Consider the following 25,212-nt stretch of genomic DNA (forward strand, 5'->3'; position numbering starts at 1 on the left):
TATATGCTCAAAACAGGACTCACCAAAGTAAGGGGACTAAAGTGCCAACTGCAGAATTGCCATCTAAAATATGACATACTGCCCCATATCTGCCACGAAAGCACTACAAGCCAAGAAAAGCAGTTAAAATACAGCAAGCCTACCCATCTGGAGAGAGGAGGAGAGCATTCTTCCTGTCTTTAGCAACACTGAACAACAGCTGATAAATCTTTAATGCACATGGTTTGTGGGATGCCCTGTGTTGAGCCTGAGGAGATATGGAATCAATCCGAGGGCCTGCCACAGACTTCCTGTGCAATTTTTAGCACATCACTTGGGCCCAGATCCTTTATGGTAGCTCACTGATTCACTCCTGCTTTATTTCAGTGAGAGCAAGGCAACAAAATGCCTTTGAAGATGTCTACCAATCTTTTGGGGCCACAATGCTAAATAAAGATACTTAGGAACCAAAAGAGACAGAAAGCCACTTGCTTGGCAGAGCAGTGGAGAGGACCCAGCTCCCCTGCAACTCTCACTCCACATCTGCGATTCCTTCAATATCTTGGTGTCTCACTATAACAGAGCTTTGGAAAATGACATCTTCTGGAATCTGTTTTTCCTCGGAAAACAAGAGACAGAGCATCTCCCTTCTCCATAAGAATGCTGAAAAAGTTAATAATTAAGAAACGGAGAGTTTTATAAACCAACAGTGATTGCATAAAGCAAATTAATAACCTGATACAATTACTGCGTATGAAAAAGCAAAATAACGCATTGGAAAAAGTCCGATAGAGAGTTAAATGTATCTTTACATTACGCAGAAGAAATGCTATGCTGTGCAGATGCTCACATCTTCACGCATACAAATGTCATATTTAGAGTGTAGGAACTATTATACCAAAATCTTTGAATATGGGGTGATTTTTTGGACTTTGAACTTAAGAGTTTTGAGCTATCACCTTGACACCAGCTTAACTGATTGAAAAAGTAACAGCTTGAAGTTATTATTATACAATACCTACAACAACAGTACCCTGGCCTTTAAGCACTACATTAACATAAATCATTCCTCGCCTTATTTTCCATCTGCTATAACATACACACCATATAGGATACTCCACCTCAGACAGCAAGAATTCAGAGGGACCTTTGGCTTGAAAAGAAGAATTACCATTCCGACATCATGTTTAGACAAATGCAGGTATGTGTATTTATGACTGCATAATTTAAGAAAAATAATTAAAATAGTAAGCATTTAAACATAGGTCTTTGCTTTCTTCGCTGTACAGACTGTCAGTCAATGACAATCAAAAGCTCTCCATGAACAGGCTTATGAGTTTGTTTGTATTAATTGGAGGGGAAATTCAGCTGTTTCAGAGCACTTGCCTCTGATATGTCTACCAGCACACTATTCTGTTTCATCTCTACAACCCCACTGGGGTTTCAGAATATTCACTAGAGAAGATCAAAGCCAACATGATGCTGTAGAGGTAGGGCACACACATTCAGGAGTCATACTGAAGTCACACTGTTCTACACCAGCACACTGCAGCATTGATACCACCTCCCACAAGACTACACTTGAAAGGAAATGAATCTGCAGATCTGTCCTGCCTTACCAGAAAACTAGAGAAAAAAAAAAAAAAGCCTACTATTGAACCAGAGTTCTGTGCTGCACATAAAAATCATGTGAAGGGGAAAGAGTCAGGTGAGTGAGAGCATTTGTTTTTCCATAAATGGCCAGTGTTGATTTTGTAGTCTATCAGCCAAGCCAACCACTGTAATGAACCCTTCATCTCTTTTCACTTCTTTCACCAACACAGTGTATTTCCAACATTACTATAGGCATCAATATAGGCCTCCAAAACCCAAATACCTATAGTATGTGCTATATTAACATACGAGTATTTTTTCTTGTCATACATGGGTGCCATATTATTTTAATATCACTCTTTCCTGTCTAAGGTGTGCCATTTACTCTGCTGTTAATTTCAGCTACTGTTCTGTCAATGATTAAATGTAGGAGTAAACTTTCTGCTTGGATGGAATGATGGACCAGATTGAAATAAGATATTAAATACTTTCTTATATCAAATTAACATGGCTCCTGCAGCTTCTCCTACTGGGAAAGTAAGAGGACTTCAAAATGGCATTTGCTGCAGATGAGCAGCATGTCTCCCAGGGCCTGCTTCTCCCACCATCCACATCAGCAAACAGGATTGGACCCTTTTTTAGTTGGTTTTGTCCTTCACTTAAAATAAGTCTCTGAAAAAGAAAAGCAGCAGCAAACCTCACCAAGTCTCTACAATACAAGCAATGCTTATTGGACACTCTTATTTAGCCAAATTTAGGGCTATTAATTTGGTATTTATTTTTTATCTCCTTGTTGCAATGTAAGAGGTTTCCTTAAAAAAGAAAAATACTTAAGTCAAGCAAAACCCATCATGTTTTCTTCTGTCTGCAAGCTTTCCACAAGAGAGGAAAACCTGCAGGTCAGATATACATTGCATTAAATTTCTACACCTTGTTTAAGTGAAGTGAATATTTCCACCAAATTACACCTGCTCAACAGAAAAATTCTACCATTTCCAGCTTCCCTTGAATTAGATCATCCTCCTCACACTCACAGGCTACAGAGCAGAGCTATGACATTCAGCAAATATTTGCAATAATTTTCTTCTGGAGGTCTGAGAGTCACTGAGTGACAGGAGATGGTGAGGTGGTATAAATTTGACACATGCCATTTTATCTACCTTCTTATGCTGGTAGACATAAATCTACCCTGATACATACAAGGTAGAAGGAGAGCATAGAAGGTACAAAGCAAATTCATATATTTCAAATATGCATCAGACTGTAGTATTGTCCCTTGCTTAACACAAATGAACTGAATATTCATACTTCTTAGTCATTCTGTAGACTGAGCCTATTCAACCACCAAATGCCCTGCACTTGGTTTACATTTTTGTTTTTTGGTTGTTGTTGTTTGTTTCCCTTCACTTCAGCCTACTTCAAGTTGCTGATTCTTTTCTAGCAGTGATGCGCCTGCAGTGGGATAGTATACTTAGAACAGGAATATTAAGTCATGTAGAGAACTTGCTGGCTATGAGCTTCCTGAACTGACACTAAACAACACACATTAAAACCAAGCCATTTCCCTGCTTTGTTTGCATAATTCACATATTATCTTGCAACATTGAGCACTGGTTAGAAGATTTCAAAATGGCAGGATAAGCCTTAGGAAGTGACGCATCTAAACTCTAGTATAGGGAGAACGTGATTTTAAAAATTCCCTCATGTTGAAAATAGTCAACTCACTATTTCTAAATACTACTCAATGTAGTACTCTACATGCTAGACTAAGCATATTTTTACTCTTTCACATTTCATGCAGAGAGGTCAGGCAAGATGCATTTTAATGAGGCAAGTCCAATTAGTTGTTCAGAAACAGATTCCAACTTTTCCCACCTTTGACATTTTTCCCTGAGACCCAACCTTAATACTCAACAAGATGCAACAACAGGGCCTATCCAGCAGCAGCAAAGGTCACATGTTTGCACGTATAACCCATTACAAATGTTTTGGATAGCTGATGCTCTGACCAGTGCAAACCTAAAACCTGCAGCTAGTAGACTAACATGATCATCTGGTCTGCCAGCACTACCTGCCCTGTTGACTTGAGCTGCAAATTCTGTTGGGGCAGAACTGTAAATTACTGCCTACCTCAGGCTCCTAAGACCTTTACTATTTACACTTCTGTGAGCAGAAATACAGTATAGATATGCATTTACTTGTACTAATTTTGATGGCAAATTTGTCAGGTAGCATGCTTGTGTCAGGAAGAGTGCCATCAAGAAGATGCAAAAAGCCTTTTTCTGATTTGCTTATCACTTGCTGATCTATAGCATCCTTTGCATTTACATTTAGGGACTAGGCCTTTCTCAAGCAAAGACTTCCAACTAATATTTCATGGTATAAGCAACAGAGGAGCCAAAACAAACTGACATCACTTCCATTTAAAACTTTACTTTTCTAATTTCATTTCATATCCTGGAGGTCATCATCATTATTATTACTTGAGTCCACTCAGTCCCCAAGCAAAGATTAATCCATGTATATATTAAGAGATGGTCCTTGACAGATGAGGTTACAGTCATAAGACGTATCAAGTATAGGAGGCAGAGACACTACTTCCACTTTACACATGAGCAACTATGGCAGAAAGATGCTAAGTGATTTGTTCATGAATAACCAGCTGGGATATTAATGCAAGTGTTTTCCCCTCAATACTGCCTTTACAAAAAAGGCACACATGGTGTCCCTAGAACTGTACACTCAGCACTTCATAGGTAATATGGAATGTCACCAGTCCATGTAACCAGATTAATCACAAATAATTCTCATGGATTATCCATGGGCTCCCACTCGGAAGAGAAAGAGGGGAAAAAAAAATGAAAGAATGCAGCTAATTGGACTTTATTCTTTGAGATTTCAAATGATGACTTTCAAGGACAAAAAAGAAAAAAAGTGTTTTTCTCTTACAAGATTTCAGTGTCAAGCTGTGTGCTAAGCCACAGTGATATACCAAAATAAACAAAACTATTTCTTCCAGAGTACAGAGAAACTAACACAACCAAAAATATTTTTGGAAGGCTTTTCTGAGCAATGAGTAAGATTTCCATGCTGCTAGTATTAGTCTCCAAGTGTTGGTAGGTCCATTAAGACAACACTACATTGCACTCATATTCCAGGGAGAGGCTGTTAGAAGCATTTATTTAGTGATAGCTCCAGCCAGAGGAGTCCCTTTCTGTCATGGCCTTTGTCTCCTGCATTTGTGTAAAGCCCTGCTGGGGCCCACTTCAGATTCCTATCTGACAGTCAGTCGGTAATGTAAGAACGAGCATACAGCAGACTAATTGGAAACACAGAGCAAATGTTACAGGTTAGCTAGCCAGTGGGACTTTTGCTTTTCGTTTTTCTCCCCCCTTTATTTCTTTACTGATTTCCTCCTCCCCCTCACCCCCCCACCACTGCTTCCTGGAGATCACCAATGGCAGCTGCAGGGGTTGGTAGAAAAAGGGCAGAACAAGACTTCCAGAGGCTGTTTAACAACTGGTTATCAGGTAACCTGATGCCCTTGTCTATGTTTTAATCAGATTGTGCAGCTATCCTTTGTGAGTTGAAACGGACTCTGCAACATTAAGCGTGTCAATCTGTGGCTAACTGCACAGCACTCCGCATCAGCAGATATCTCCTCATCTCCTTCTCCTGCAAAAGCAACACCGTGCAGAAAGAACTGCTTCAGAATCCTCTAATTCACAGAGAAGGAGGAATGTACAGAAATGTTCTCCTTGATTTTGGCCTAGTCTCCCCTCTGCAGCAGACAAGAAACATAGTATTAACAAGTTAAGTCTAAAATTAGACACATTCATCTCATTACATGGCTGTTTCCTAGCCTTTGTCCTGTACACAAAGCTTTGAGGGTCAGTCTGGGCTATTTTCCCAATCCTTGACCAAAACTTGGACTCTCTCACATTTGGACACTCTTTTTCCTTGCTCAGCATACCACACTGCAGCCTCTCTCCTCCTCTAGCTGTCTCAGCCTCTTTCTGTATGAGCCACAAATAAACCACCCCTTGACTCCCTTCCCTATAAGCCAAAACCAATCCACTTGTAGACTCCCTTCTCATCTTCTTTCTAGAAGCCTTGTCTCCCATTCTATACCTCAGCAATCAGCTTTATCTCTCCTTTTGGAAAAGCCTCCTTGGCCCTTTACTTTGCAGAACTCAAGATCTCCAAGTGCTGCTATATCCAGATTTCACAAGACCCAGCAGCACACTTATGCCTCACATGTATGAATTCTGAGTTGGAGAGCGATTAGAGACAGGCAAAGCAAATGACACTACACAGCAGCTATAAGAAATGGTAGCTATTGAGGAAGCACTTGCAATTGAAGGCACAGACACTCTGAAAGGCAAAATAATGTTGAGGCTAGCTAAGGAGAGGTATCCTCTGGCTTTAGCGCTGTGGCTGCTGCATGATCGCCTTTTCCTACTTTTACTCTATGGTCCTGGTTAATGTTCAAATTAGACAAATAGAGACTACCGTGAGAACTAAGCTAAATAACACAGTGTTCAATAATTGGGGAATTCCTACGGTAAGGGATGCATTACCTAAGAATTTCCAAGAGCTGGAGAAATGGGAGAGGGGAAAACAGAGGCACAAAAGGGAACATTGTGAAGGATAGGCACTGTGCAGGTTGTTGGAGGGCAGCAGGGAGCAATATGGTCCTGTAGGAAGCCCCACATTACTCAGGTGTTTTAGTTCTCAAAAGAAACCAGAACTTTGGATGCTTATTTGAAAAGTTAAAATTTCACACATTACCTATTGCTGGCCTCCATAGTGCATTAAGCTCTTTTACAATTCCTTGAAAATTTTAACAGCACTTTAGGATCCCTCAAAACACTAACAATCTTTGGGTACAGGAGTACGCTTAACACCATACAAAGTGGCCTGTATAATTCAACATTAACTTACAAATACTGAGACTAAAAGAATACTAATTGGAAATGGGATGTGCTATCTACTAGGTAGTACAAGTTAAAGTTTCCCCCTTCATTATGAATACTTTATGAGAAATACAGAAACATGATAAAGCTGGTAATGATGGCAAATATACCCCATTGTGTTGCAGAGAAAAGAACAAAACCTCTCTCTGTGTGTGTGTGTGTATGTAAAGTGAATGTCTCCTTATAATCCACATTCCCCTGTAATGTATTTGAGCAACTTTGCAATCCTTACTTCAAAGATGATATACTTTTCCCAAGCCTCTCCCTAAAGAGGTGTGTGGTTTCTGTTATAGTTTACTTAAAAGCAGAGGCTTGGAATCAAACCCTGGCAAATACAGTTACACACTTTTGGAAAATTAATGCTGGTTTTTTGTTGGTTTGTGGTGGAGTCTTTTTGTTGTTGGTTTTGTTTGAGTTTTTCTGGGTTGTTGTGGGTGAGGTTCCTTTGTCAACTGTTTCAATACTTCAAAAAGCATGTCACAACTTACAGTGCCACCTAGTTTCTAACCAAAAGGTTACTAGCAGGTACTGTCTGCTTTCACAGAGTATCTTTTAATATTTTAAGGAACAAAATGGGATGGAAGGGTTTGGTGTGCTCACACTCACCCTTTTGTTGTTCTCTTCTTCTTGTGCCTTCCTAAACTCGTGCTCGAGGGAGCAGTCAATGTCGTTGAAGAGGCCCACTTCCTCACAGTTCTTCAGAAAGCGTGTTGGAGTAGGAGTCTGATCTGAGAATATGACAAGAAATAACCACTGGTATTTAATATTAAAAGGAGAGGGAGACAGCTAATCAGTCTTCCAGGAAAACAGAGGTTCTATCTACCCTTTCCATGCCTTCCCACCCCTACCACACCGTCACTAAAAACAAACCTCACAGCACTGAATTTCAACACTATGTGCTACAGGCAGGCAGTTCTTGCTAACAGTGTCCAAAAACAGGCAGCAGTCATCATTCAACCAGAAAGACAACCAGCCAGATTTTTACAGGGCACATAACACAAGTGCACATCCTTAACCTGTGCAAATTCTCATTATAACTGCCTATAAACATCCAATAAGAGGTGCATGGCAAAACAGTGCAAATGGTAATGCACATTTACACCGCAGCATGCAGATAAGTGCTGCAGATATGCACTAGTTAGTGCCTTCAGGTGCTTGAAAACCACCTCAAACATACACATAATTTGCAAAACACATGAAGTTAGCCACAGTGAGAAGTTATTCTTCTAACACAATTTTTGAAAAAAGAGTGAAACAACATTTAGAAAAGCTACCACATGTTAAATTTTGACCACAAAGAAGTGTTCTTATGTGTTCTATACCTAAAAGTGTTAGTAAATACAGATAAGCCAGGAGATTTTGAGTCAAAACCTTTTTTTTTTTTTTTTTAATGCATGCCTTCCTCTCTAGGAAGTTTTTGCCTTCTCAGAAATAAATCAGAGGAGGATAGGATTCTATTTAATGTCACAGGCAGGTGGGACTCAAGAAGGTACAAGGTTTTCAGCTGCCTTTCCAAAAACCTGCAAGACGTGAGCTAAATTGCCCGGAGGACTGCAGCTTCAGTGATGACCTTGGCTGGTCTTTCTTCAGGAAGTGAAAAATCAAGCCCAAACTTGGGAACCGAGAACTCCGCAAAGGTCAGCTCTGGGGCACCTCCATTCATTCCAAAGTGAGTTCTTAACTATATCACCTCAGCTTCCCCATCTCACTCTCAAAATTAAAATACAGAACCATATTAGTAAAAGCGGGGGAGACTCCAAATGGTCCTATCAGCTTTACACACATTAAAAAACAAAAAATTCTATTGCACATCAGTTTCTTTTTCCCAAGCCCCTATTACAGCTCAAGATGCTTTGTACTTAATTTTATGGAGAGACTGGACTCACTCTCTTCAAAAATAATCTTCTGCATAGTCATTGACAATCACCCTATTGTTTGAAATTCATTGTTTAAGGAATGAAAACTCTGTCATACTAATCTCAGTTACCCATACTGGGCCAATTCTGATCTCAGAAAAAAAGCTTCCCACTTCACAGAATGTCAGGGATTGGAAGGGACCTCGAAAGATTGTCTAGTCCAATCCCCCTGCCGGAGCAGGAACACTTAGATGAGGTTACACAGAAAGGTGTCCAGGCGGGTCTTGAATGTCTCCAGAGAAGGAGACTCCACAACCTCCCTGGGCAGCCTGTTCCAATGTTCTGTTACCCTCACTGAGAAGAAGTTTCTTCTCAAATTAAAGTGGACCCTCTTGTGTTCCAGTTTGAACCCATTACCCCTTATCCTACCGTTGGTTGTCACCGAGGAGAGCCTGGCTCCATCCTCATGACACTCACCCTTTATGTATTTGTAAACATTCATAAGGTCACCCCTCAGTCTCCTCCAAGCTAAAGAGCCCCAGCTCCCTCAGCTTTTCCTCATAAGGGAGATGCTCCACTCCCCTAATCATCTTTGTTGCCTTGTGCTGGACTCTCTCCAGCAGTTCACTGTCCTTCTGGAACTGAGGGGCCCAGAACTGGACACAATATTGCAGATGTGGTCTCACCAGGGCAGAGTAGAGGGGAAGGAGAACCTCTCTGGACCTACTAACCACCCCCCTTCTAATCCACCCCAGGATGCCATTGGCCTTCCTGGCCACAAGGGCACAGTGCTGGCTCATGGCCATCCTGTTGTCCACCAGGATCCCCAGGTCCCTTTCCCCTACACTGCTCTCAAATAGGTCATTCCCCAACTTATACTGGAACCTGGCTTTGTTCCTACCCAGATGCAATACTCTACACTTTCCCTTGTTATATTTCATTAAATTTTTCCCTGCCCAACTCTCCAGCCTGTCCAGGTCTCGCTGGACGGCAGCACAGCCTTCTGGCGTGTCAGCCACTCTTCCCAGCTTGGTGTCATCAGTAAACTTGCTGATAGTACACTCTGTTCTCTCATCCAAATCGTTGATGAATATATTGAATAATACAGGCCCCAGTGCTGACCCCTGAGGCACTCCACTAGATACAGGCCTCCAACTAGACTCTGCCCCGTTGACCACGACTCTGGCTTCTTCCCTTCAGCCAGTTCGCAGTCCACCTCGCTACTTGGTCATCCAGACCGCACTCCCTCAGTTTAGCTGTAGACTCCCTCAGTGAGTTCTGGAAGAAAAATTTGATTTCTCACATGTAACTAAGCTGGGTCAAGTTCTGATATTTTGCCCCTTACAGGGAGCAGTTACCAGACACAATGAATTTTACACGATCAGATAAAAACACACTGTGACCCCTAAATAAAAGGCAGCACAAAAGCAAAGCATGCCAAAGGAAATGCAGTTTTCCCTGAGAAACTAAGGGGGAGGATCAGCCTTCTCCATTAGAAAGCCAGCTGAAGCCAGTTTCCACCTGTAGCAGGTGTGGTCCTACAGGTTTCCCCTTCTCAGGTAATCCAAGGGCAGACACACTCATTTGCATTTATATTTCTGATGGAACATATTGATGAAACATAAAAACCAAGTCTTTAATGTTAAAATTCTGTTTTATTTCTTTTGGCTCGAGCATCTTACTTGTGGGCTTAGAGGAAACAAAACTCAAGTGTTTGGGAATGCACACAGATTTACCCATTAGCTTTCACAGCTGACTACTGTATTATCAGAGTCAGAAACATAAGACTTTCCAAGGATCTTGCAAGAACTCAGCACAAGCAACCAAGTCAACAAGCTGCTGACACTGATGGGAACTGAGGACACCCGGCACTTCACAGGTCTATATCTTACATAAGTAATACCAAACTAATCTGTAGGGTAACCTCACTGAACTCAGTAGATTTACACCCAGGTTGTCTTTGACCCTTGGACTGGAATTTTTACTGGAAATGAAGTGCATTAAAAAGCAGGAGAAAGAGATTTTATCTCCAAAAAGGATTAAATATTACTTTAGTAAGGAACATGATTGCTTTGCAGAAAAACAAAGCCAAGCCTTCCTGAACATGAAGAGCATGTTAATACTTGAATGCAAGGCAAATACAGGAAATATTTATTTTCAGAAGTGGTATATCCATATCAAATAAACAAGGTATCAATTTCGTCATCAAGATGAAAAACTAGGGTTTCATAAAGAAGTTGATGGCACTACTTTCATTAAAAATCAAAAATCCTGTTGTCTTTGTTTTCAGAGTTACTTGAGCCCTTAATTTGGGCCGGTAAGGCAGAAGAGAGTACAGTAATATAGATAAGGCCTTGTTATTTTTCACCAAGGCACATAGCTGATCCAGAAATCAGGCATTACTACAACAGGCTTACATTATGTCAGCAGCAACTTCATGGGTAACAAGGTGGTTAAAACAGACAGACCCCCTTTTCTCCCAGTCAGGGTGGGAATACCACCAACCACCCAGCCTAAACTTCATCCACAGACCTACTGGAAGCCAGTTAAGCCAGATATAAAATAAGAGCTGTCTTTCTACCTTATAATACTGCATCCTTCAACATTCACAGAAACCACAAGTCCATGAAACCTTCGTGTTTATATGAAAGCAGAACTGATAGAGATCCAGACTTTAAAATGTTGAGACTTTACATAGTATAGTAGTCACACTGTGCATTGACTGCACTCACTGGGTTCAGGGCTCAATATATTGCTTTCAAAACAGCAGCCCAGGAAATGCAACATTAGCTTGCTATATAGAGACTTTATTTGAATGCGTTTTGTAAAACTACCTTGGATCATAGAGTTTCATCCCTCAAAGCATGAATGAAAACTTTAAAGCTTGATACCAGTTAAGAAAAAAATGGAGAACCAAAGGACAGTTATGTGAAGTAAGCTTTCATTTTGGGAAAAAGATACATATATATATATATATATTCAGTAAAAGATATCTAACAGCACAGCTCCAAAGTGTGTAACTTGATTCTTTGTCCTTCTTAAAAAAAAAAAAAAAATTAAAAAAAGTTTAGTCTGATGTGCAGTAATAACAGGCATTTGGCTTGTTCAGCTGTGGGCTCTGTTGAAGTTGTATACTTACCCTTGTTATACTTTCACACAATGATAACAAAGTCAGAGGAATAGGGCTAGAACTGAAATTTGAAGGGCTGCCCATCAAGCAGCCAGAAGGAAAGAGGAATGTCCTGAGAAATTTGAGAAGTTTCCTTCATCAATGTGGCAGGTTGATTCCCAAGTGCACCAAGAAGCTCAGGATCACAATACCCCATGCAGGTGATGGAAGAGGAGAGGAAGCAGAGGTGCACGTTGTCATACCTGGTAGAATTGCCCTCACCCTGGGGCTCACAGCTGAAGTCTCCCAAGAACTTTACTGCTTAAAGAAGCACTGTTTAAAGCACTCATTTGACTTTCTGTGGGGGTACACATACTAGGTAAAACACATCTTTAACATCTTCTGGTCACTCAGATCCTGACCAGTTGAATTTTAGAAGACTTTTCATTTCCTTATTTGATAAAGTAAGGGACACAAAGGTACACAAGAAATCAAACAAAATTATTTTTTGTTATATCAAATCATTTTGCACTCCACAAAATTCAAGCCTAGATAAACCTTCTTGTGTAAACAACAAGGCAAAAAAATGTAACCCAACCAAGGACGACAGAAGTTACCTCACTGACACAGGCATTACCTGAGAAAAATAACAGATTTGCACTACCTTTAGCACATACACTTTTTTGTGTAGAGAAAACTGTTTCTATCTCCACAGTGAGCTTTAGCCCCAAAAATCTAGACTATTGGATGTCAGTAAAGAGAATCAAGAAGAAACAAGATTTCTATATAGATAATCCTGGCCTCTCCTGCATCTGCCAGCAGCACTTTTGGAAGGACTTCTCCCCCTCCAACGATCACAAGGCATCGCTCCTCTTCCCAAATTTTATTCCACAGGAATTTCAATGTCCCCAGCTCCCAAAGTTCAGTTCCACTTGGCTTTTAGTACTTACATGGAGGGAACAATCTGTCCCATAGACATTAACATTTCAGTGTTAAAAAAGCTTTGACACACAACAAACTACAGAGTCTCAAAACAGTGCAATGTTCAGTTAGCACAACAGCAGAGAGATTACCTCTATTTCAGTCAGCCTAACTACAAAGTCTCCTGCAATGATGACTAGCATGCAAAACTTCCACAAGATATTGTGTTTTATCTCAAGTAGCTCTTTCTCATCTAAGAAAGATGGAAGTGGAAACCTTTGATGACTTTCTACCCATGCTCATAACAAGACTTCTTAAAAAACAAAAATGAAATACATACACACACACACAAAAAAGGAACAAATAATATTAATTTTAAAAGACAGAAAAAAATATTGCAATGTCAAATTATCCAACCAAAGAATCACTTGTATTTTAATTAAATTACTCTAGCAGACTTTCCTTCATACAGTCAGAGAATAGAAAGCTATTTAGTGTATGTATGTACCTGGAGTTGCTGAATTAGTTCAAGAACCACCAGATTTAATAAAATTGTTCTTCTTCATCCAGTATGAAAAAAATGGAAGAAAATATAGTGGAACTAGTTGATAAGAAGGAAGCTTCTGGCTGGACATACCTGATAAACTAGCATAGCACCAATAATTTCAGTCAGGTCACAGAACCTTGTTTATTAAAGACTGACCTCACCTACATAAGAACATATAACATAACTTTACCTTTCACTTACAAATTGATATTTCAGACCTCAGCCTATTTCACAAAAGAAACAAGTTCCTACTTCCCAAGTCATTTTATCCTTAGTTTCTAAGATGTTATATTGGTACAAGACCAACAGCCCCTCAGTTCCAGCACCTACCTCCAATAATAGTTAAAATAAGACATGCTTAGTGTGTGTTAAATATTACTGATACTATACTGACCCTGGACTGGGGATTAGCTGTCTCTGGAAACAGAGTAGATAATTCTAACAGGTACCTGAAAGCATACAGCCCATTATTTTGCATGAGTAATCACTAATAATGAATGGATCAAATACAATACATTAAAAGATGATAGTCTACAACATACAGGAAAAAAGGATAAAGTCTGACTTCTAGGCAGATTAACAAAAAGAGGCAAAAAAACCCACCACACACTAACACTGCACCTGGCTTATTGCAAGGCAATTGCTACTGCAATTCTTTGAACCAACTGACAACAGAAACAATAAAAATTTAAAAAAAAAAAGGGCCAAAAATAGCAAAAATGCAAAAATCCAAGAAGGAAGACATGAAGACAAATGTCTAAAAGAAAAGTCTGTCTCTTTTCCCCATATATCATTAATTTTTCATTATGAAATCTAAGAATAAAACATCTTAAACTTTAAGGTATTTAGATTACCCCAGGGTTTAAGTGGGTAATGAAACAACTATTTTTCAATGTCTCCCTGCAGAGAGTAGATGATCTATGATGCTTCCAAACTAAGGATTGCAAAATGCCAAACAAATCCACCAAAATGAACACAAAAAGAAAAATCAATACACAGCAGCACCAGGTTGCTGGGCCAGTACAGTCAGACACATTTGCCACAGTACTTCAGAACACATGCAGCTTTTTACTCTTTCATTACTACAGAGGATCGTTATACACAAACCACAAGGAATAAATCCCTCAGAAGCAATCTGGGAGCCTTTCTGGCCATGAAATTCTGCATTTCTACACACTTAACTGGCTAACTGCAGGTCTAGGGGCCCCACTACTGGTGGCAGTGGTGGAAGCCAGTCAAAGCTTTCTGCCTGGGGAAGCAAACCGTTGAAAGGAGCAGGACAGCTAAGTCGTAGAAGTTAACAAACATAAAAAGAGCTACTCAGGGGACTCCTGATGACAGAATATACTCCTTAGAAACTGCCCTCGAGGAAAAGTCTTGCCAAAGAGAAAGTCCTAACAAAAGCCAGCACTTTCAGAGGACGACTGTGCCCACAGCACAGATGTCTTCCAGCAGTTTCCCTGTCAAAGGACATGGCCAAGTGCAAGAGCAGCATTTTCTCATTTGTGCTTGCAAACACAGGATTCTGTGGGCATAGCTGGCATGTAGGCACTTTACAAGACCTACTCTTCAATGTGCTGTGTACTGTTCCTTTCTAAGCTTAGTCCGCTATGGCACTTTCAAGTGTAAAAGGAAAATAAATTCTATTTACCACGAGGTTTGTATGATTTCTCACTGGTGCCTAAAATCCCCCCCAAAAAAGCCTAAATCAACTATTTGCAAGCAATTGCTACCCAATTATGATTTTCATAAAAATGGAAATGGTTTATCCATTAAAGAGTTAGTCTGCTGGAGGTCATATTTGCACCTAAAATGGCATAATTTAGCTTGAAAATACCCATTTTAAAAGATAAATATCAGACACTGGCTAACATACACACACACATTTGCATCATAATTTTTTCCCCACAATTACTTTGAAGCCTGAAAAACCCTAGTGATATTTGTCTTAATAATCCATTTCTATAGCCCAAGAAATACACAACAGGAAAGAGAATAGGAGAGAAGGGGTAAGATTATGGCTAGCTTGACCTTACCCAGCACTTGCTGAATGCCAGCAAGCCACCAATGCATGGTTACTCAGACAAGAGCATGTAAAAACTACGTAAGAAACTAAAGGATGTAAGTGTACGTAATACTAAACCTATGTGTACGACGGGAAGTACAGAGAGAGATGGTTACCTTTAGGGGAAAAAGTAGTGAATATATTACCCACTGGCTTATCTTTCTGGTTATGGTTATTTATAGTGGGCAGATCTTGAGCCACCTTAAAGATGGCTCGTACAATGTGGCCTCATACAGCTGCTGAAGTGAGTCTGTCAAACTTAAAATAGTGAGTCTTATAGGAACGGGCAAATGCACTTCATTAACACGCTCACCGCTGGGCTCCCAGGTGACACATGCTTAAGTGCCTATATTTCACTGGCATGTTGACACGAGAGCCAGCAATAGAGCTGCCGGCATGGACAAGGTTCAACAATTTTTTTCCCCCTCTCGTGCTAAACCCATGGGAAGGCATAAGAATGGCAGCTTTTTGTCCAAAGATATGCATTCTAGTTTATTCCATCGCTACTTGTAATTTGATTGCAGCTGGGGCTTTTAAAAACCAATCTTGGAGGTATTTTGCCAGTAGCTTTCCAGTAGGAGTCATGCTTTCAACATCATCTGAATAGTTATCTTGACTCTTGAATTCATGTCTTCTTACCTGATAACATATTATCTGTTTTTATTGAAGGAAACTTCAAAGTCATTTCATGTTTGTGCCTGTGAATCATCAGATGATCCTCTGTTGGAAAACGCTGTCAGGCAAACACAGAAAGAGAGAGAGGAAGAGGGAACAAAAAAAAAAAAAAAGAGAGAGAGAAAAAAATTTAAATCTCTAATAAACTTTTGGCATTAGACAGAATTTCAAAAATGAGAGAGAGACAGAAATGTATCCAGCTAGAAATGTGTCCAAATGGCACAGGAAACAAAATATTTGAAAATTCAAGTAAATATGAGTAACAAACAGCTGTGCTCTACTTAGAAATGTATTTGCTGCAGTTCTCTCTGGCTTTGCAAACCACAAGGTGTAACATATTTGCTTGAAAAAGTTTCACAAGTTTTGAATTCTAAGGGTCTCAGACAGCAGCTCCAGCTACCACAGCCTCACAAGTCACCACGTGCCTGAGGATCCGTGATAACTGCTGTCATGTATGCTCCTAGCCCACGGCAAACACAAAATAATGCAGTGTATCTTAAATCACTTTCCTGGATTTTTCTGCTTTGTGTCTTTCTGCAACCCATATCTGCTGAACAGCAATTAAAAAAAATCAAATAAGTCAGCTTTTCCCTACCCAAAAGTATTCAGGCAAAATGCATCTTTAGTTTTGGAAACCTCTGACATTTTGACTCGATTCAGTGACAATGCAATGGTGCTCAGTATATAACAACTATTTATGACTATTTTACCAAATTAAATTATTGTCTTTTGTCAAGCAGAAAAGGTGGAGAGATGTGCTTTGTAAGAAACTAATCAGTCTGCTAAATTTGTTTTACAGTCTGATAGTAGACTTCTACAACAAATAGCTTCTTTAGAACAAGACAAAGAGGAGACGAGCTTGAATAAATGTTCGAGCACTTGCACACTTGAGCTCTAAGACCACACTGGTTCTGTTAGGTTTACTTCACCAGAACATATATACACAGACAATTGCCACAAACTACTGTAACAGTTTCAACAGGGTTATTTCAGGACTAGCAAGGCCAAAAGTTGTATCGCTAGGGCTTGAAGGGCTGGGGGGGGGGGGGGAGCAGGGGGGGAAAAGCAGCTTTTTAAAGTAATAGATACATAGGAGACTGTAAAAAACTGGCAACAACAGAGTTAAAGTGACTTAAAGCTTTGAACACTGTATATTCTTGGCTGACTTTGCTTGTGGTTATAGTGTAAATAGTTGCAGTATGTTACACTTTCGGAGAATCTCTCTTAACCCATATACGAAGCAGCATAAATAATGGAAAAGAATTATCTGGGGAAAAAAACAATCCCAAAGACCTTTTCCTCTCTGAAATCCTGGTTCGTTGCTTACTCATCCGGAAGAAATGCAGCACTAGAAATTTATGGTAAGAACAAAGGGAATATGTGAAAGACCTTGCTCAATGAAATTGTGAGGGGGAGGAAAAACAAAACAAAACAAAAACAAAACAACACCACACCACGTTTTGTTCTCAAGGAAATTAATTTTCCTTCAGAGATGCCATGCTCTGTCTTCAGGGTGAAATCTGCCAGCTTAAAGAGGGCATGGGCTGAGGAGAAACTATTCCTCCAGTCCAGACTTCTCTGTCTTTTCTGTAAGTCTACTTTCTTCCTAAAGCAGGTCAACTCCCTCAGCCCTCAATACACATCCACGCCAGCTGATGGAGAAGCAAGTCCCCAGACAGCTTAGCTGGATAGCAGCGCTACACTATATTCTTCTGTCAAGTCCTCATTTACAATAAACAAATGTCACATCTTGAAATGAGAAATTAAATGGTTTTTTTAAGATGAAGTCACATGTACATTGCTTGTCTTCTCAAATGGTGACAGCATACAACCAAACCTGCTCTCTGAACACCTAAATGAGCTTGTTTGACTTGGCTTCTCCTCCACTGAGGAAACTAATTAATAGCTGACATGAAGACACTCAAGTCCACCAATTTGAGTGGAAGTCAGTTTTAAGATTAAACAAAAAGTTAAATAAAACTTGACTGTAAAACTCAGATACTTTTATCCTACTTCTGTGACACACTGATGAAAGTTTAACTCTGCACATGGACATCTGAAGTGACAAATCCTCAATCAGAGGCACAATCCAAAAGGTAGAAAGGTTCCCACTTAGCAGAACAGCAAAGTTGCTCAGCCAGTTGTTAACTGGACCTCAGGCTTCTCTCTTTCCCTATTTCAGATCTTGGCAAAATCAACATCTACACTCCGGTAATAGTCACTCATCGTTCCACCAGAGAAACCTAAAGGGTTGTAAAAATATTAGCCAGCTGAAAACTCACAACATACAGTTAAAGCAGGAAAATATTACCCTCATTAAGAGAGGAGAACCCTGGGAAATGGGTAATATAAATCACTTTAAAGAGATTCCTACAGGAAGCCTGTGGCAAAAGCACAAAAGATGCCCCTGCCTGAAGATTTCACTTGCAGATTCTTGTCATTAAGCCAAACTAGGGTCAGAAGTGCCACATGTGGGACTTTGCTCACCACTGCAAAATCAGTGACTTTGCAGAAGAAACCTGTAAATGCCAATTCAAAATCTCAGCGGGTAAAATCCTTGTCACTTCAGTTGTTTTAAGATCATTAAACATCTAATGCTGCAGGTCAGATTATACCTTCAGAGGCACAAGGCAGATCACCAGTTAACAGGAATCCCAAATGTACATCCTGGGGCAGAATTTATCTATAGATGCATTTTCAGAAGATAATATTTAGTAGGAAGATGTCTCAAAGATTTTTGTGTGTCTTGTTTTTTCAAAAGCTACTAAGATAGCGCTGTATTTAAGCATTAACAAAAAAAATCTGGAGGCTCACCACATCCACTAGGAAACTTAATGTATTTCATCATACTTACAAGCAGAAGAAAGACAGGTGTGTCCTGCCTAGTATGTATTCTTGCTAACCATTAAAGGAGTTTGCGATATCTGGCTTGAAACATTAGGTTTAGGGTCAAAGGTAGGAACAGAAGCAGCCTGAGAAGCACTTTCACCAACTCACTTTTGACTAGCTGTTATAGTTGTTTTAAATATTTTGTAATAGTACATTGTAGGGTAAGGAGAGAAATGAGGGGGAGGTGAAGGACTTAAAAGAAAATAAAAAGACAACACACAATATTATTAGACATGTTAATATATCAGGAGGCATTATACAAGCCAGAGCTAGTGCTGAGGACTCAATTAATATCACCGCTGACTCCACTCACCTGTGAGCAGCCTGGGGCACTGCAGACAAAAGGCCTCTCCTGCTCCAAGTTCATCTTTGATTCCTCATAAATCTACATGTTAAAAGGGAGAGGGGGAAAGAAAGGGAACCTATGAATATATACGTTCTAAACTTCATACATACATGCAATATACAATCGTCATGGTTTCTGCTTTTATTTCAAACTCCCAGAACAAAGTTTACATCCTCAGAGCACTAAATTTGCTAATATTCGGCAGGCTCCCTACAGTCTAAGTTCTTATTGCTCCTTCCTGAGCACATATTTACTTTGAAGAAAGAAAAAAAAAATAACCATTAAGCTTTCACAGCAGAAATCTGCCTCAGAAAAAAAGCATATGTTCGGTGTTGTTATTAGATAAGACCGTATCTGCTCAGAAATATCTCTAATTAAGAGTTTTTACCTCTCCTTCTTCAGTTCCTGCTGAACAACATTAAAACCAGACGTCTAGGTTACTTCTGAGAAAGAACCCACTTTTTGAAGTTCTTCATCCATACCATTCAATATTAATAACTTAAATACATTACATACATGCTCTCTTTGCACACAAGACAATCATGCATCCCCATCCTTTAAAAGGTCAACTAGACTCTCAGAATCTTGAGAAGTGAAGTTTTGCCTAAAGCTGCAGCTCCCCAACAGTAGTTCCAGTCCTGTAACCTTGAGCTAAAGCCTGAGAGCGAGCTCCCAAGCCTCAAATAAATCCGAAGGAGGAAACATTCACCCTCAGAACACAGCAATGCAGCTGAATTTAGGTCAATATTACAGCAGCACCCCGACCAGCAAAAAAAAAAAGAAAAAAAACATAATATTTAAGTAACATTTTAGGACGTAAAATAAATAAGTCACTTCTATTGGAAATGTTTTGAGGCTGTTCGCACAATTGGCATTACAAGCTGGCATATAGGAGCTGACCTGCCTTAAAGAGCAATATATGACTACTGCTTACATTATGCCTCAAATCCCTTAAAAATCAGCCGCATGGCAGCCACGCTTAGACACATACCCGAGTTGTGTTTGTGTAATTTTTTCATAAAACAAAGAGAAATATCTTGGTGGAGAAGCACGACTTGATTTCAAGTCTACAAAAACCTGCAGAAGGACAAGTACTGAAATTATTTAACCCTGTTGTCATTTTTTAAATTACTTGCTTCCTATTATCAGAAATATCTTTACCACACTCACATTTGCTAGAAAAGCTTTATTTTCAGAAGAATTGCTACCATCCCCTGCAAACAATAAATACACAGCCTGAACATCAACAGGACCTGTACTTAGGGCAATTATTTTCAGTGCCATGAGCGCTCTCTCAAAAAAAAAAAAAGCCTTTAGATTATATTTTTTCTTTGTAATTAAAATTCATTCTTGCAGACATCATTAGCCTGACAGGGTATTTTCATATTTGTGACCTAAAAAGAATAAAAGAAGCAGCAGAGCACCCTTTACCTGACTCCTCTGACTCCCAGAAACAGCACCCAGAAGTTAAGAATTTCTCTTTTTATTGGCCTTTTAACCTCCACAAGGACACTATCCCCTAAAGGTGATAATTAGCACCAAATGTTTTTCTTGATGTGGACATCTCTACCAACATCTGGCCTGAGATAAGTGATTTATTGCACCAAATACAAAATACAATCAGATGTCAAGAAAGACCCTAACTCAGGACTAACCTGTCTCTCTACACTAGACTGGAACTGAAATAACTAAAATTGTACCTAATTTACTCCTTTAAGATTATTCATATCCTGTTTTGACTTAACTTACACCTATGCTAAGCTGAAATAAGATACTCATAACCAGAAATGAAAGAGTATGTTCACATAAAGGCTTATACTAAAATACCTAAAGGTGTTAAATTACTTCTAATTTCAGTTATTTCATTTCCAGACGGTGCATAGACAGGTTCTTCAGGGTTGAAGCAATAAAAATGCTCTGAATTACGCTATCCTGTCTGAAAGAAACACAGAGCAGAGGGATAACGGACAAAACAAACAAACCCTTGCAAAAACAAAAACAGAACCTCCAGCTAAGTTTGATTTTAAAATCCACCTCTATTTATGGGATGTAGTCCGGGGATGTTGTCTTTCCTAAAGACTTTTTCACAGACAGATTAAAAAAAAAAAGCTACCTGTGGCTAATGAAAGGCTTTATCTGATATCTCAATTACTCCTGCAACTCAAGCACTGCCAAAACTTTCTGTTACCCGTTTCCCCCCTCCTCAGGGGAGAGTGACAACTGCATTTTCAATAGCAGAACAATGGATGAGACTCAGTTAAAGAAAACAAGAGAGTAACAATTCTGGTCCCAAGTGTGCAAATGAATTTTGAAACATTACCAGGAATTATTTGGAGTTTGTTTTCTTATTGAGTATTGCAAGTCTAAGACTTCCCTCCCCACGCTGAGCTTGAGCTGCAGTCCCTAAATCCATCAATGCATGCTCTGACAACAATTAAATGATTCTCAAGGTTATCTAGATAGATAAGCATGGACTAAGCACCAAAATAACATATTCAATCAGGACCAGAATCCTGAGCGTAGGAATCAGCTCCAGGAGAATACGGACTTGGGGTTTGTTCTCAGTACTTTGAAAAGGTGTCAGATTCAACATCTAGTCATTTACCACAAACGTACAAGCAACTGCTAGTTCCCATGAGAATCACTCTTTGCAGACTATTCACAGACACTAAGCTTAAAAAAAAAAAAAAAAGTAATAATCCATGTGTGCCCTCCAGGATATTGTCTAGCATAGCTTGACCCATACAATGTTACCAGATGGTACAATGCCCTCAAGCCAAATTGCACCATGCAGAATTCGTATTTACAAGTGATGCTATCACCACAGCTGAGACTGAAGTACTATTGACTTTCTTGAAATATTAAATGAGTGAAAAAGTTTGCCTACTGCCTACAGTTTCTGAGAAGGTGTCCTGTGCTTGGCTACCTCACATCAGTAATTCAAGCTTTACGCCTGAATGTTGACCAGAAACAAGTAGCTGAAAACCTGTGAGCGTGAACCTCCTGCGCCCCCCATTCCCGCTGAACTCTGCAAGAGCTGCAGATACACAAGCAGTGCAGGATCTCACTCCAGGTTTACAACAGCCTGGGAGCCCTCAGTAACAGGGGTGTTCCAGTTGTGCACAGCACAGTTTGCACAGCATCCTTGTCAAGATGCAGGGACTCATCTCCCATCCTTCGGTTGTACGCAGCCTCTGGCACACAGTTCACTTTGCACAGCTCACATCCGTCACTGGCCACACAACCCAAGTCTCCTTTTTCCACTATGTGTGCAGGTGGTTGAGCATACATGAAGGAAATAATACGATCAACAGCAACTTCACCTAATAAAAATAAATCACAGCAACCTTTCCATCTAAATTAAGGTGCTTATTAACCTTTGGGATCTTAAAAATTCAAGTTACACTCGTGCATCTTTCATAGTACTACATATGAGTAGTGAGCATGAAAAATATCAGGCAAATCTATAATGACTGAAAAGTTTAAAAATTGCTCAGGCCTGAATTTTTTACTTCTGTTATCAATACCTTAATTTATGGCAACACAAACAAGGATTACAAATATAAGCAAGCACTAATATTTATATGTCAGCATTGGTTCTGATATTATTAACAATAGGCATGAGTGCATTACGGAACAGAAAATGGGGTTGAATTTTAATAGATGTGTTAACAACATCTGTCAGCATTTATTGCCCTATTGTGACCATGTAAAGAGCCTTATTGGCAGAATATAAAAGTGAGGAAATCTGCAACACTGTTGTAGCCTGCCATTCCCCTGAAATATCACTCTGCTTAGGAGAAGTGAAGGTATTGTTATTAGAAAAATGAATAAACAAAAATACAGAAGAAACATAGAAAGACTTCTCCAAGACATGTCTTATGGAAGAAAATCAACTAAGTTCTGCAGCAAGCCGAGATTTTCTTGTATTCCTTGATTTCTGCATAAGATATTTCTAAGCATCTTTTTTATAATTAATAAAACTGAAGACCGCAGCAAGCAATGCAAGAACGTTACTAAGAAATAAAAAGCAAACAAAAGAAATAAACCCAGCCTCAGAACAGAGCAACAAACTACATTCCCTCTCAGCAGCATGCAGAGCGAAATGCCCTGCACCCCTGGGCTCCTCAAGGAGATTTTGCAGAGCCCCATAATCACCCTTTTTGAATCAGAAAAATAGTTCTAACATCTAACACCCAGAAAACATGCTCCTTTTTGTCTCACTCTCCCCATTTTTAAACTCAGCAGTAATCTTATTGCCTTACTGGTAAAAACATCAAGCAGGCTTGTTTCCTGTTTCAATGTTATTCTTGAAGTGGGCTGCAGTAAGAATCTGATTTTCATTGGGCTATTATTATTTGCAGCTGCGTGACCTTTTTAACCCTCTTTTAAAAGTGACATTTCAGCCTTCAACCTCAAGCTGTCTAAATGTTGCAAGGTTTTCAGTCCCCTGATTAACAGTGAAAAAGAATCGATGGGGAGGTGTATACTACAATGTGTCTAATACAGGTCAGTGCACCCATCCTGCCATTTGCACAAGTGAGTAATTACACTCTTATATGCAACCTGTTTGTTGAAATTAATCACCTGGGCACATGCTTGCAAGACAGGTTTCTTCAGGCTGGTGTGACCAAGGTCACTGAGATTTTCAAATACAAGTACAAAATACACAGTCGCTAGTGTTAGCAGCAGTATGCAGAGACATGAGCAATAAATGAAGCATCACCTATTTTTTAGGGTCATGGCCACAATGTATAAAAAGTGAGAGGAGACATGGTTATGGTGCACTTGTGAATATTAAAGAAACCCCATCCGTATATGCAGTGTTTTAAACTGCTAGTCATGGCTATGCAGTACAGCACTATTTACAGATAATTAGTGTTATTACAAATACTATTAAGACTTGTTGGTTTTGGAAGTGTAGTACATGCAGGGTTAATGCCTACAGTTGTTCCCGATATGTCCTTGCATGAGCAAAGCCAATTTTAAGTATCGTTGTGCTGAAACGGCGCATGGTGTTTTTTGTTGGCCTGCGCTGCTGAGTGGAAGCGCTTATTTTCTGAAACTAGCGTTGTGCTTTCCACATGCACCCGTACAGGGCTCATTATCACAGCCCTGCCTGCTTCAGCTGCTACAACGAAGGGTCTGTCAGCATTTCTATTAGAAACCCCCTCGGTTCAGGATTAAAGCATTTCCAAATGGTCCTGGATGCTGGAAAGCAATTTGTGTCTGGAGTCCCCAAGAAGGACTTTAATGTGATGCACATTTGAGCTGGGGCTCGAGCCCTCGCTTGTACTCCAGTGAAGTTTTTGTGATTGCATTTATGACATTTATATGTGGAAAAACACTCAGCTTGGGCCTTTATTCATTTGTTTTAAAAGAAGAGAGCCCCATAAATCTTGATGCAGAGCCGAGTGCTCTCAAACAGTGGTTGATGTGTGAATTGCCTCTACAACAAGCAGCCTTCGGTCCTTTTGCCGGGGTTGGCAGCGCAGCCGCTCCATAGCACGCACCCCCTATGTGGCACAGGGGGTAGGGGGCACTCTGCCTCGCTAGTAGTTAGCCCCTGGCTACCTATGAAGCTGCTGGCCACTGGCTTGCTTCAGGATTATTTGCAAATGGAGTACCAAATGTTGCATGTTTCATGCTGCCAAACACTCCAGTTTGTTCTAAACGGCCACTCGCTTCGCTTAGTGCTTGTCTGAACAAAATTCAGGAGTTCTAAGGTTTTGTCTCATCTCTCTCTTCCGGGTATACCCATTTGCCTCCAAATCAGCTGAGGGAGAAGAGTTTTTTGCTCCCCTACTCAGCATTTGGCCACTAAAAACCAGTTTCTATTATCAAGGAAAACCAAATAGCTGTCTCCTGCCTTTCTTCTGCTTACACAGAGTCGCTTTCTTCTAAAGAAAGAAAGAGTAAAACCGGGGATAACTAAAAAAAAGAAGGGCCAAAGATCGGAAATCTCAAAAGGGAACAAGAATGAAGTTTGAAATACTCAGGAATTAAAGAGGGGGGAAATAAGGGGCAGAAGAACCCTAAATGGGATAGGGCAACGAGACATGGGTGAAAATGGAAAAGAGGAAGAAAACGGAGGTGAGGACTGAAAACCACTGAGGACCAGGCTGAAAACCACTGAGGACCAGGAAGGGAGTAAAAGGATACCTCTGGAAAAGAAACTCAAAATAGAAAGCAGATGACCTACTGCCTTCCCACATAACTGCAGCGCGAAAGCCCAACGCTCTGTGCCATCCATGCA

General features: G+C 40.0%; 1 protein-coding gene across 1 annotated transcript in view; it reads right to left on the reverse strand.

Annotated features, from left to right (window-relative positions):
- The window catches only part of CREB5 (cAMP responsive element binding protein 5), a gene marked incomplete at both ends in the record, with an annotated part of 253,641 nt that overhangs the window by 193,574 nt on the left and 34,855 nt on the right, over positions 1-25,212 (reverse strand). Inside the window, 3 exons of the mRNA XM_080339004.1 lie at positions 7,155-7,276; positions 15,686-15,779; positions 18,924-18,995. Of these exons, the coding sequence (XP_080195130.1) occupies positions 7,155-7,276; positions 15,686-15,779; positions 18,924-18,977 (270 nt within the window). The remainder of the gene's footprint in view (positions 1-7,154; positions 7,277-15,685; positions 15,780-18,923; positions 18,996-25,212) is intronic.

Source organism: Nesoenas mayeri (genome assembly GCF_963082525.1).
Source record: "Nesoenas mayeri genome assembly, chromosome: 2".
NCBI classification, from domain to species: domain Eukaryota; kingdom Metazoa; phylum Chordata; class Aves; order Columbiformes; family Columbidae; genus Nesoenas; species Nesoenas mayeri.